We start from the raw sequence: 14,737 nt of genomic DNA on the forward strand, positions 1-14,737 counted from the left end.
ATGAAATGCTCCCCCTGGGAACAGGAAAGTGAACTGTCCAAGGAAACATGATAGGCTTTTTGGTCATAATTTAAAGTGAAACCAGTTAACAGGGTTGTATGTATTTCTCCAGCTACATTTAGCTGCAATGGTGCAGACATGGAATAGACAGAGATGGGTTTAACCAGAGGTTGGTTTTGCCAGCAGATGGAGAGACAACAAAGAAACTGAAGATGCATATAAAATGATTAAATATAGCAATGAATCATGCCTTTTAAGCTGGACCTGAAGATTTATGGTAGCTAACAGATCACAAAAATAAAATTTGTGGGGCCAATGACTTAGCAGTGCCTATGGGATCAATGATTGATATGGGAAATACAGAAATGAACTGGATCAATAGAAGGTAACGAGTGATGGTCACAGAGTAATATGTTTAAAACTGAGATTTTTAGAGGGGTGTGGTTATTAATATTGTTAAGATATAGAGTAAAATCTAAGAGTGGGTGGCTGAGATACAGTGAAGGAAGAGATTATTACCAGAACAGAGATCAAGAAACTGATAAAGGAACCGGACTGTCCAAAAACAAAGGCAAAATAATGACAATAGTTCAAATTTGAAAGTACGAAGTTATGTAGAATACTGCTATCCATTTTCCTATATCCTTCATTCAAGATGCAGTCATATTCCTCTCCATAATCATCCATGTTTATAAAGAAATTTATTGCACTAGCCCAACCCTTCCATGTTACAATTATAAATACTCAAATTCAGGAAAAGGAAGTGTCTTGCATCAAAATCTATTTAGTACTTACAGAGAACCCTACTAAATATGTTAAATTTTCCATATCTCCAGGGGCTCCATTTCTAGAAAAACATATAGTTTAAAAAATTAGATTTGTATGAGGAAAATAGCGAGGAGAAAGTGAACGTATGTCCTGAAAAATTATTAAATGGAGCCCTGCACCTAAAATAAATAGGTTTGGTTGGATGGTATTAATAACCTCAATTAATGAAATCTAAAAGTCACCTTTATATTTATAATCACTGTCCTATTTTGATCAGTTGAAAAGCTCTTAAACCCTTCTTCAAAAAACTCTTGCAGCTGGGTTTCCCTGGTGGCGCAGTGGCTGAGAGTCCGCCTGCAGATGCAGGGGACACGAGTTCGTGCCCCGGTCCAGGAAAATCCCACTACGCAGTGGAGCGGCTGGGCCTGTGAGCCATGGCCGCTCAGCCTGCGCGTCCGGAGCCTGTGCTCCGCAACCGCAGAGGCTGCAACGGTGAGAGGTCCGAGTACCGCAAAAAAAAAAAAAAAAAAAAAAAAAACTCTTGCAGCAACTATTTATAAAGACCAAGGCTTCTTTCTGAATGGTTTATTTTCAAATGGCTTATTTTCAAAACTGAAGGTTTTTCTGAATGCATTATTTAATATTCAGTATAATTTGTTTCTGTGAGTTTAACAATGCTTTAAACTTTTAGGGATTCATGATTAACTCATTTTGTAAGACCTGGCATGCCCACTGGAGTTTGGTAGCTCTAGGTACATTTGATGACCCAATTTGTATATATATTGTCCTGTAAAGAAAATTCTAATCTTATGGTTTTATGAAAGTTTATGATTTTGACAGCAAACTGGAAACTGAATATAAGGTAGAACCCAGAGACTCAAACTAGAAACCAGGAAAATTTATGCTGTATGGTATCTGTAGGTTATTATTGGAAGGTTTGGAATTCCTAACGTAGTCTTAGAAGTTCTGGGCTTCTGAGCAACAAATGAGGTAAAGGAGAAATAGCTTCTTAAGCAACTCTTAGGAATGACTCATGTAAACAAACTAAGGTAGACCAATGTTCCTCATTCTCCACCACTTCTATCTTTTGCCAGGAACCAGAGCTAACAGGAGAAAGAAGCCTTTCCTGTGAGACACGTGTGGGCTATTTCTTCTCCCATTGCTCCTTCTTGTGGTTAATGCTTTTCGACATTCAATACCAAATTGAATGTTGAAAATGAAGAGGTAAGAAACAACATTGAGATCTATGCTTCAGTATAGCAGGGTCACACATACAGCTTATACCACACCATGGTATAAGTGGCATGGTGGCAAACAAAATGTATAGGTCTTTACTGTGTATGTGTCTTATCCAGCAGCTTCAGAAGCCCTCAATCCCTGGTTAATTGGGAAAAGTGACCACTCAATCCAGTTTAAAGTGTAGTCTAGCTCAATAATTTAAAGTCTCTCTCATAAAACTTTTCATTCATATAGCCTACGCCTCCTCCTTCTCTCTAAAATAATGCCCCATTATATGGGAGTAGACAATTCTGGGGTCAGACTTGTGGTTTATCTGCCATCATAGTCTTGGGGATAGAAATAGGCTGTGTTCATTGGATCTACATGCTGTCCTTGGGCTTCTCTGGTCCTTGAGCAATGACCCTGTTCATCTGCTCACTAGGCATACTGCTAGCCTCTGATGCAGAAGTCTGTTTGGTGGGACCTGGGATCCATTCTTTTGGCTCAGGCAAAGCTCCAGGTGCTCCGCCTGGTGACAACACTTTTGCCTTGGGCTGTACTGGCACTACACTCCTACAATCCTTCCTGAGGTCACGTTATAATTCCCAGTCAGTACAGACGCTGGCTGGAACCTTCCTGAGATGCTGACTTAATGCCAACAGCTGCCTACCTAAGGACAACATAGTGAAAATAAAACCCTACTTACTTACGCTTTCCTCTCCTTTCAAATTAGTCCATTTCTAACTTAAACAAGAATCTAACACAGTCCCAGGCATGCGGCAACACTCACTTATTCATTCATTCATTTAACAAATATTTACTTAGTGGCTATTATGTTCTAAGCACTAAGCTAAAATAAAAGATACAGCAATGAATAAGACAGGCAAGAATGCTCCTATGGAATTTACATTCTAGTGGAGAAAGCCATACAAAATGCATAAACAAACAAAATTTCTCATAGTGATACAGTGACAAAAATAAAACAGGTAGTGTGATAGATGTGACTTGGGGGTGGGATGGAGGTGAGGAGTGAGGTTAAGACAAAGATTTAGACAGAAAGGTACTCCAAACAAAAAAGAAGAATGTAAAGTTTCCTGGGGCAGCATTTAGGAACAGAGAGAAGGCCAGTGTGGCTGAAGTACAGTGAGTAGGGAAGAGTGGTAAGAGATGAGATGTGAGGTAGGCAGAGGTGATAGGGAGCCTTACAGGTGAGAAGTTTGAATTTCATTCCAAGGATAACAGAAGACTAGAATGTTTCATTTAATAAGTAGTATCTAAACATTTTTAAACAAACACAATACAGTAGTATGAATTATACCAGTATACAAGTAATTCCTTATGATTTTACTGTTTGATCCAAATAACTATTTCAAAGTACTTATCACAGTTGTACTTATTTAATGTCTGTCTCCCTTATTAGACCACGAGCTCCATGAAAATAGGGTCCACATCTCTCTTGTGACTAAATCCCCAGAGCCTAACAGAGTGTCTCTTAGATAGCAGGTGTTCAAAATAGATTCTGTCAAATGAAAGAAATTTAATGATTGACTATTCCATGGCAGACACTGAATTAGAACCAGGCCCTGCATTCAAGAAGCTCACAGTCTATTGAGGGAGACCAACATGTAAGCAATTAACAATAATACAACATACTAAGCGCTACACCAGAAATATGAACAAATACTAAAGGAATGTAAAAGAGAAAGTAACTAATTCTGCTTACTGGCAGGGAAAGTATTAAGGAAGTTTTTAACTAAGAATAAATATTCATTTCCTTGGGATAAATGTTTATACTAAGAAAGAAGTCTATATCATGTTTTATTAATTTTATTAGTTCTACAGTTCAATAGAACATACACTCTATTGACAAAATTGTTTAACATATTATTACCATGATATTTTAAGACATCTTGAAAAGGCTTTTTGCTAAAATAATCTTTTAGAAATTTCTCTATATTTTTGTTATTATGTATATCAATTCCCTACATATTAAAGTTAAATTCAAGACTAAAATATTCATAATGTTATTCTTCTAGCTATGGGAAAAAATAGATGGAGAAGGCTATTGTGCTCTGCTTTTTTGCCAGCTACCATATATCAACGATACTGATCATCACCAGATTTTCATTTATTATGTACCTTAGCAGAAATTACCAGATGCTTTCATGCTCCCAACAAACCTTTGGGGCTTCATTACCTTACTGTGTATCAAAGTCTAATATGCTATCAAAATAAATTAATTTTTTGCTAATTCAGTTATAGCACAAATAAAAACTTCCTTCATTTTTAAAACCACCACTCTTATAAGCATCCATAGTACATAAATTTAGTTAAATGGTGCCATCTGGTGACATAAATCCTGCAGCAAATATACAAAGTCCAGAGCCAAGAATGACATACAATTCTCTTGATGGTACCCAACCTAAAGTGTCAAATTTAACTTAAGAAATATTGGATCCTACTTGACATGAAACACACAACTAATCACACTCAGTATATGGCAGTTTAACAATGGGAATTATAAGGACTGTCTGGGCCACATTTTATGCTTACTACTCTTGTTTCTCAAGTGCACCCTCAAACTTAAACAAGCCTTTAGAAGAGATTTAAGTCTAACGTGATGCTTTAGCCAACCCCTAGAGAACATTTTTAAAGCATAAATATCAAGAACATCTTGAACCCATTTAAGTCACATCTACTTCCTCACTCTCCTTCTGATCTCTATGAATCTGTTTAATTGTCATCACCTAAAATGTCACTTCCCTGAGAAAGCTTTCCCCAATTCCACTGCTAAGGTTAAGCTTCTCACGCATAGCATCCTCTACTTCTCCACTGTAGCATTTTCACAACTGTAAATATAAACTATTCGTGCAATTTTGTTTACTGCTTGCCTCCCCAGTTTTATATCTGGCACAGTGTTCAATAAATAATTTTGAATGAATAAAGGGATGGATGGATGATTAGATGGATGGATGGGGAAAAATGTCCTTCTCTATCCTCTTTTCTTACTCAAATCCTATCATTGACAAGACCCAGCTCAAGTTTACATTTTATATAAAATCTTCCCCAGCAACACCAACCTACAATAAACCCACACTTCTCTGAACTCCTACAGTTTGGTCTAGGCTCCAGAGTTTAGTCCTTGATTACATCCTGTCTTATATTTGTTTGTATATATGTGAATATTACCTTCCCAATTGACTTTAACACCCTTAAGGGTAGGAATTTGGTTTTTAATAATATCTACCTGCATATGCCCGTGTAAATAGGTAAACACTTCATAAATACCTTGTTAATTATTATAATTAAATTGCAATAACTGAAATACCTGCATTCATTTTAGTGAAATGAGTATTCTAAACAAGTAAGTAGGAACAGAGTAGACCTTGGTATTTAAGAATCTAACATTCACCACTTTGACCAGTCAATACTTATTTAAATGTCCATAAAATACAGTAATTAAATGTGTTTCACAGGAGCACATGCTTTGAGGCTGTGAGTGGCAGCAAGCACTTCCCTAGTGAGTGAGCCTCCCACTTGCCAACAGCAGCATCTCAATGCCGCTTATCTGCTGTTCTCTATCCATAGCCCCATAGGTAGAAACCACCATTAAGCATCCAAAGGGAAAAAATCAACACTTAAATGTTTCAGATATACTACTGTCCTTTAAAAAGAAAATTAGATGCCATAATGATATTCCTAAATTTATGGATCCTCAAAGTAGTCAAGATATATCCCAGAATGATAAAGGCTCACTGGATTTCTTAAAGATCAAATCAAGTCTTTATAAAACCCAAGAATGAAGAAATGCCACTGTCATCTTTTCCCAAATGTATTAATACTATTCACATACTATATTACTTTCCTTGAGTGGCCAAATATCTAACCATTTAGAACATAGGTTCTCAAACTTTAGCATGCCTCAGAATCACCTGGAAGGCTTATTACAACACTATTTGCTGCACCCTGCTTCCAGGGTTTCTAATTCAGTAGGTCTGGGGTGAGGCCCAAGAATCTGCAATGCTGACCAAATTCCCAATGAGGCTGATGCTGCTGCTCCACGAACCACACTTGGAGAACCTCTGCTTTGGAGGACTGAAGCCAAGTTGTTCCAAATTTATATAACCATTTCACTATAATCTATAAAAAATTCTTAGACTTTCTTACAATCAGGTGGCAAAAATTATACATTACAAAGACAAATCAAGACCAAAATAGCCATGATGTTTTCAAATAGATGTTATTTTGAAATAAAATATTATATTAGAATTACTATACTGAGAAAATATGTAGTTTTTTTTTTTACTCAAACTAAAATCTGATAAAACTCCAATACAGATCAATTTTGTAATACTTATTACTATTATATTTAAATGATTAACTGATTGCATACCTAACATCTCTTTTCTCTCTACTTGATTTCTCTCACTTACCCAGAAGGGCAAGGATGATCCTCTCCTCTAGAGTTTACTGTTGTATCCCTACTGCCTAGCACAATGTGTAATACATAACAAGTATTTTTTAAATAACTGTTGAATAAATGAATAAAAAATTTATTGCTGACCTATTATTATTAAAGGTTCACATACTGGGGGTACAACTGTTAGTTAGATATAACCTCAACTCTCAAGCTACTCACATTCTACTGAGGGAGCAGAAATATATTCAGTTCATCATAAGTCAGTGTAATAAGTGCCTTATAGTAATATGAACTAAATGTTAAGAGACATAATGAAAGGGCTGGTTAAAGCTGCTAACAGGCAGGGACATGGTAGAAGGCTTCAACAAGGAGGTGATAAATCCTAATATGTAGTATATCTACTGTATCACCCCTATTGCTAATAATTTCAAGTATCCATAGGGTTCTACACTAAGCTTTATGAAGATAAAAAATATTCTACTCTAATACAAAGTCTAACATGCAAGCCTCCATAAAGCAGGATAAGTTCTTTTCTAAGATGTTGCTACTGGTAGACTTTTAAGGAAACTATCACTCTACTACCTATTCTCTTCTAAATCTTTCCCCAAAATTCCCCCTCAAACACTGCAGTGAAGTAAGAGGAAATAAAATTAGATAAACAAGGTTAACAAGATTTTATAAGGGGTTGAAACCTTTTAAATATACATACATAGTTCTGTCCATACTTGTACATAAAAGTAATGAATAAAGAATAAGACAATATTTTACCATTGCAACAAAAAGAAGAAAATACCTAGGAATAAACCTACCTAGGGAGAAAAAAGACCTGTATGCAGAAAACTATAAGACACTGATGAAAGAAATTAAAGATGATACCAACAGATGGAGAGATATACCATGTTCTTGGATTGGAAGAATCAATATAGTGAAAATGACTATACTACCCGAAGCAATCTACAGATTCAATGCAATCCCTATCAAATTACCAATAGCATTTTTTTTACAGAACTAGAACAAAATATCTTAAAATTTGTATGGAGACACAGAAGACCCCGAATAGCCAAAGCAGTCTTGAGGTAAAAAAATGGAGCTGGAGGAATCAGACTCCCTGACTTCAGACTATACCACAAAGCTACAGTAATCAAGACAATATGGTACTGGCACAAAAACAGAAACACAGATCAATGGAACAAGATAGAAAGCCCAGAGATAAACCCACGCACCTATGGTCAACTAATCTATGACAAAGGAGGCAAGGATATACAATGGAGAAAAGACAGTCTCTTCAATAGTGGTGCTGGGAAAACTGGACACCTACATGAGAAAGAATGAAATTAGAACACTCCGTAACACCATACACAAAAATAAACTCAAAATGGATTAGAGATGTAAATGTAAGACTGGACACTATAAAACTCTTAGAGGAAAACATAGGAAGAACACTCTTTGACATAAATCACAGCAAGATATTTTTTGATCCACCTCCTAGAGTAATGAAAATAAAAACAAAAATAAACAAGCGGGACCTAATGAAACTTCAAAGCTTTTGCACAGCAAAGGAAACCATAAACAAGACAAAAAGACAACCCTCAGAATGGGAGAAAATATTTGCAAAAGAATCAATGGACAAAGGATTAATCTGCAAAATATATAAACAGCTCATGCAGCTCAATACTAAAAAAACAAACAACCCAATCCAAAAATGGGCAGAAGACCTAAATAGACATTTCTCCAAAGAAGACATACAGATGACCAAGAAGCTCATGAAAAGCTGCTCAACATCACTAATTATTAGAGAAATGCAAATCAAAACTACAATGAGGTATCACCTCACACCAGTTAGAATGGCCATCATCAGAAAATCTACAAACAACAAATGCTGGAGAGGGTGTGGAGAAAAGGGAACCCTCTTGCATTGTTGGTGGGAATGTAAATTGATACAGCCACTATGGAGAACAGTATGGAGGTTCCTTAAAAAACTAAAAAGAGAATTACCATATGACACAGCAATCCCACTACTGAGCATATACCCAGAGAAAACCATAATTCAAAAAGACACATGCACCCCAATGTTTATTGCAGCACTATTTACAATAGCCAGGTCATGGAAGCAACCTAAATGCCCATCGACAGATGAATGGATAAAGAAGATGTGGTACATATATACAATGGAATATTACTCAGCCATAAAAAGGAATGAAATTGGGTCATTTGTTGAGACGTGGATGGATCTAGAGACTGTCATACGGAGTGAAGTAAGTCAGAAAGAGAAAAACAAATATCGTATATTAACGCATATATGTGGAATCTAGAAAAATGGTACAGATGAACTGGTTTGCAGGGCAGAAATTGAGACACAGATGTAGAGAACATCTGTAGGGGGGTGGGGGTGTGATGAATTGGGTGATTGGGATTGACACGTATACACTGATGTGTATAAAATTGATAACTAATAAGAACCTGCTGTATAAAAAATAAATTAAATAAAATTCAAAAATTTGTTTAAAAAAGAATAAGACAATTTTCAATAAGGTATAAAAGCAAAGAACTTTTATAGTACATATCTAAAAATGAACTAACTCATTATATTATTTAAATGGTTTTTACAAATAATTATGGTGGCAATACATATCTTTAAATTTCAAAGTAGATCTGGAAGGGAAGTATAAAAAGAAAAACATTCCATCTTGCTCCTTCATCACCTAAATGAAGGATAAATAACCTAATAGAGTGCCTTGAAAGTCTGAATGTTTTAGCTATGCTAAATGAAAGAGATCTAACTTAATTTATAAAATATCATGGAATTCCAACTCACTTATATTCAAATTCTGAAGTGTTAATGCAATCATCATAAAACTATAATTATCTATTGGACAAAATATTTTCCTCAGTATTACCACAAGATGTCACCCTAAGCCTAACATCAAAATGTGCAGCTTTGCTGTTTCAGGCATTTTTCTTCGTTTGTACATTAATGAACACTAATTACTAACTTTTTAAAAGTTAAGTTGTTTTCTTTGTTTTAATTTATTTATTTTATTTATTTATTTTTGGCTGCATTGGGTCTTTGTTGCTGTGTGCGGGCTTTCTCTATTTGCAGAGAGCGGGGGCTACTCTTCATTGCGGTGCATAGGCTTGTCACTGCGGTGGCTTCTCTCGTTGCAGAGCATGGGCTCTAGAGCACAGGCTCAGTAGTTGTGGCACACGGACTCAGTAGTTGTGGCACACGGGCTTAGTTGCTCCGTGGCATGTGGGATCTTCCCGGACCAGGGCTCAAAGCCGAGTCCCCTGCACTGGCAGGCGGATTCTTAACCACTGTGCCACCAGGGAAGCTCTAAAAGTTAAGGTGTTTTTTTACATTTTCTGTTATTGGTAAATGGAAACCAAAACAAAGAATACAGGGACTAGAGAAGCAAGAAAGAAGAAAGTTAAACAGTTTATCACCCTATTTACTATAAGAGAAGAGCATTTTACCCTTGGATTTTATTTTCTTCTTTGACTTTATTTTTAAAAATTTCCATAATGAGCATATATGTTTATAATCAAATAAAGTCATTTTAAAAATGAAAAAACAATACCTCTGCTATCACCCTCCACCCTATTATCAAAGAACCCATTTATAAAATGGGTTTTTTTGCGCTATAATAATGGTCAAAGTTATGGAGACAGAATTCTGTCCTCAAGGATTATACCATCTTACTATCTAAGACGTGTTTGCATTTTCTTTTTTAGGCATATGATGAAGTACCACAAAAGGAGGATAGTATTCATTTTCAAAGTGATGCTTTTCATCTACAGAGAGAAGGCCTGGTTTCCTGGTCACTTGTAAATATTACAGCACATTCTGAAATAATAGTATTTTACTCTACTATCCATTTATGATGGGTTTTCTGCATATGATTCCCTTCTATTTCTTCAGGTGAGATTCATGCAAGGCATTATTTCAACATACTGGCTACCTGGATACCAGAACAATGGGTGAAAGTCACTATCTTCCATCACTTGTAACAAAAAAAAAAAAATGGGGAAGGGAAGTTAGTCAAAACAGAAAGCAAAATACAGAGCATAACTAATGCCCTAGTGCTTTGTGACCACCTAGAGGGGTGGGATAGGGATAGGGAGGGTGGGAGGGAGATGCAAGAGGGAGGAGATATGGGGATATATGTATATCTATAGCTGATTCACTTTGTTATAGAGCAGAAACTAACACACCATTGTAAAGCAATTATACTCCAATAAAGATGTTAAAAAATAATAATAATGCCCTATTTATTAATGGTTCCCTACTTATCCATTTATAAAGATATAATCCCCTTCACGATGCACAGGGCTACATGGTTTTTCTTCTTTTGTGTCCTTAAAATTGCACAGTGAGACCAACTCAAACATTCAATAATAATAAATTAGTAAGCAGTATTTAGCAACCTAACAGGATTCAATAGAAAATTATGTTTTGTGGTATAGCATTGCTCCATTCTTTGCACTCTGGTTTATCCCAAAATGACTTAAAAGACTAGCCAAAGTAAATCTATCCATTCAAAGTTGGGCATCAGGATTACTTACATAACAGCTTTTTACAGATTACTGTTGCCTCTCATTTTATTACAGAAATTCCAATTACATTACAGGCTTTTTGCCAAGATATTTATCACTCACTCAAAACAATGGCAAAATACAACTCTTTGTCATTCCTCTTTTTATTCCCCGTGTAATGATGTTGCATTGCCAAATGGTTACACTACCTTAGTAGAATTTTCTAAAGCATCCAACGATATTCCTCCTAAATAAAGTTCTCAAAAACTCAAACTCTCAAAAGTCATAGCCAATCTTATCTAAGCACATAATACAAATCTATTTAGAGGCATTGCCATTCTGTTAATGGCCTTTACTATTTATCAACTAGATAAAACTATTAATTTTTAATTGAGAAATTCATTGCTTAAAAGTGTTCTCTAAAATACTATTCTCTAATGACAGGGTTTATTTAAATTCTGTAAGACTCCATTTAGAGCTGTTTTTATTTAATACCAACTAAGATGATTATAGTTATTTGTGTCATTAATTCTTACCAGCCATATAAGAATATTTTAAAGAAATTAATCCACAGGCAATAATCCTATAAAGCTTTTTACTTCTATTTTTATTCGATAGACTGATTCTCAATTTTTCAAAATTTAATGGTTTTTTAAATTATATTCAAACCATAAAGTTATAGTTTTGTCAATAAGTGTAGACATTCATTATAATAAAAACACAAATAAAATATTTTCAAGATTTACCCTGATAAATTCACATTTTTTGTTTCTATATCAATAACCATCAGACCTGAAAAATAATAACGTCTGGTAGATTCAATTATTTCTTTAAAATATGCTGTTTAAGTCCAGTAAAATCTATAGTGTAATTGAGTGAGTCTTTTTTTAAATTCTTTAGTTAGTTGGTTGCTTTTGTTGAGGGGAGGTATTTGTTTCTATTTTTTATTTAACTCTAAAAAAGAATTAAAAATTATCTGCATAAATGCAAAAATGTATGTATAAAGACATACATAAATAAACCATAAATTCAAGAATAAGCAAAAGGTTAAACATTATATAGTTAGATTCATGAAGCATTGACAAAGCACTGAGATTTTCATCAATAAACTTCTCAATTTGAATCATGAAATTTCTTAAGAGTAGCAAAAAAGATGAAAAAAGTTGTTTTTGTCTTAAGAAGGGAGTAAAACTAGAACTATGTTTCTGAGTAGAATGTGACCCATCACTTTCTGTGTTAGGGAAGTCTTCGTCTAGAAGGAGGAAACTTCCTTCTTTAGCATATTTGTCCTCAATTTTTTGCAATAAGCTACTCCAGTTTTTTCCTGTGTAAACTTGTCTTCCTATATAAAACATTCTTTCAATATTTTTATTTTTATTAACATATACTTTATTTCTATTTTATAGAAGTTCTTTTTTAAGATAACCTTAAACAAGAAAATGGGGAAAAAATCTTTTCTTCTACTTGATATCAAGAAAAATATTTCAGTTTTAAATTTGGTTATCAGGTTTTCTGACCACGTTACTCAAACTCTTAAGCCCAATTCTGATCATTAAGATGATAAATAATTTTTTAATACATACCTAGCAAAGCTTGGAATAAGTTGCTCTTAAAGATACCCATCACCTTTTTCACAGCGTTTTTCAACTGCTGCTCCTCTGGTTTCCTTAATTTTTTGCAGTATTCTTCCAGTAATGATAAAGCTCGGTCAGTATCTGAAAAACATGATTTTAAAATTCTATCTTATGGTCTTAGAAAAATAATAAGCTAACATTAAACTATTCAATAGTTATATTCCTAATTTCATGACGAAATAATTTAACAAACTAATCATGAATTCCATAAACTATCTTTAAAATTGATAATTACAATGAACTCAATTTTAAGAACCCACTTTTATTTCTGTTGTCTTCCAAAAGAATCTGCAACTATGAAACAAAAGGAAGGTCCGAATGAAATGCTGACCAATTGATATTCACATAGTAGATGAGACTCTCTCCTGTCAGAAAAAATTATCTTAAAATTGGTGACTTCCTACCAGAGAGTGTCCAGATTCCTTAACACAACCTTTGAGGCCTCCATCCCATGATCTGTTTACAAGTTATATACTCAGCCTATTTCCCACTATATTATTCTACCCCCTCCACACATACACACACAGTGCCCAAGTCACACTGGATTACTCACTTCTCCTCTCCACTTCCCAAAACACACACACACACACACACACACACACACACTTTCTCTTTTTCTCACCTCTGCACTTTTCTTTGCTCTTCCTGCCCCCTGTATTGGAATATCCTCCCCCATACCCCGATTCCCTACCTTGAATCAGTATGCTATACTGGAAAGCGTTTATTGTCAGCTAGATCTGGGTCTGAAACCTACTTACTAGCTATGTGTGACCCTCAAATTACTTAACTTCTCTGAGCTTCAGTTTCCTCACAGGTAGCAGGATTAAATTACACAATACTTAATACAATGTCTAATGCATAGAAAGTAATCAACTGAAAACCGATCTTCCCTTAATTTAGACCTAACTCAAATGCTCTCTATTCATAAAGCCATCGCTGACAGTTAAAATTAATCACTGTCCCCCTTCTTCCAAACCATTTTGCCTACACAAATACTGCAGGCATTCTTAATACATATTGTTATATTATGGCTCTTGATTACATGTCTTCACTGCCCGCAAGACAAAATATCCTTGAAAAAGTCACCAAAGTGACAGTGTCTTTGTGTGTAGTAGGTGAAAATTGTCTTTTCTTTTTTTTTGGAAGTCAGAAGATTCAATTTTGTTGTTCCAATATGAAGATCTATTTGGAGAATGTCAAGTCACATATTTTTAACTAATAATAATTATGTACACCAAGAATACAAAAGACAGTAACTGATTTACTCAGACCTGAAATGCATTATGAGAAAAGGCAAGACTCATCTTAACCAGTAAACAACTGCTTTCATCATCAACTTGTGTTTTATAAAATTATGTTTGGAAAGCTTCTGAAGAAAATGGCAACAAAGTTCAGACCAGAGTCTTAAATATTACATTGATAATTTTCCTTTTTATGATTATATATATATATCTTATTTGTTCTGTTTGAGGATTTCTTATCCAAGGAACTAACAATATACAAACTTTTCATTTATAAGGCACATTATGAACAGGGTTTCTTATGGGTATCATTTGGGATGAAAGACGACTGGAATTATCATTGGTTTTCCACAATTTCATCCTTTGCCCAGATTCTGTCATGAGTAAGAGTTTTACTCAGAGTCAATGTCACTTCCTTCAAAAGTCTCTTTTGATATTCCTGGCACTTCTCCATCTGACCAGAGCTCTTCTGTTACCTTATATTTTCAAATCATATGATGGATATTCATCAAAATTTCCATGCTTTGAGATTCATTCTTTTTTCTTCCAGCTTTACTGAGGTATGATTAACAAATAAAAATGGTATATGTTTAAGGTGTACAACAGGAAGTTTTGATAATACGTATATATTGTGAAGTGATTATCCACAATCATTACTACAAAGAATTGTCTTTGAATTTTAAAAGCCTTTCCCCCTTCAAATCTACCACTTTCACAAATTAAATACCAATTATGATAACAATAATTCATACTTATTGAGTACTTTATTTCATATCTTTCTCCCAAACCTCCCAACTCTTCTCCCCCACAGCCATTCTCAGCTGATTATCACGCTATTTTACGGAAAATCATAAGAGAACTTCCACAAGCTCCTAACATAACATATACTGAGTTATTTGTAACTGCACCCTTATACTCTGCCT

At 34.7% G+C, this 14,737-nt stretch overlaps 1 protein-coding gene across 9 annotated transcripts in view; it reads right to left on the reverse strand.

The window, feature by feature from the left end:
- Positions 1–14,737, reverse strand: part of DLG2 (discs large MAGUK scaffold protein 2) — a 2,041,348-nt gene that overhangs the window by 2,002,681 nt on the left and 23,930 nt on the right. For all 9 annotated transcript variants that reach the window (XM_079928919.1, XM_079928924.1, XM_079928927.1 and 6 more), the window contains one exon: positions 12,523–12,654. In XM_079928919.1, coding sequence (XP_079785045.1) covers positions 12,523–12,654 — 132 coding nt within the window. The remainder of the gene's footprint in view (positions 1–12,522; positions 12,655–14,737) is intronic.

This window comes from Stenella coeruleoalba (genome assembly GCF_951394435.1).
Source record: "Stenella coeruleoalba genome assembly, chromosome: 8".
Classification (NCBI taxonomy): Eukaryota; Metazoa; Chordata; class Mammalia; order Artiodactyla; family Delphinidae; genus Stenella; species Stenella coeruleoalba.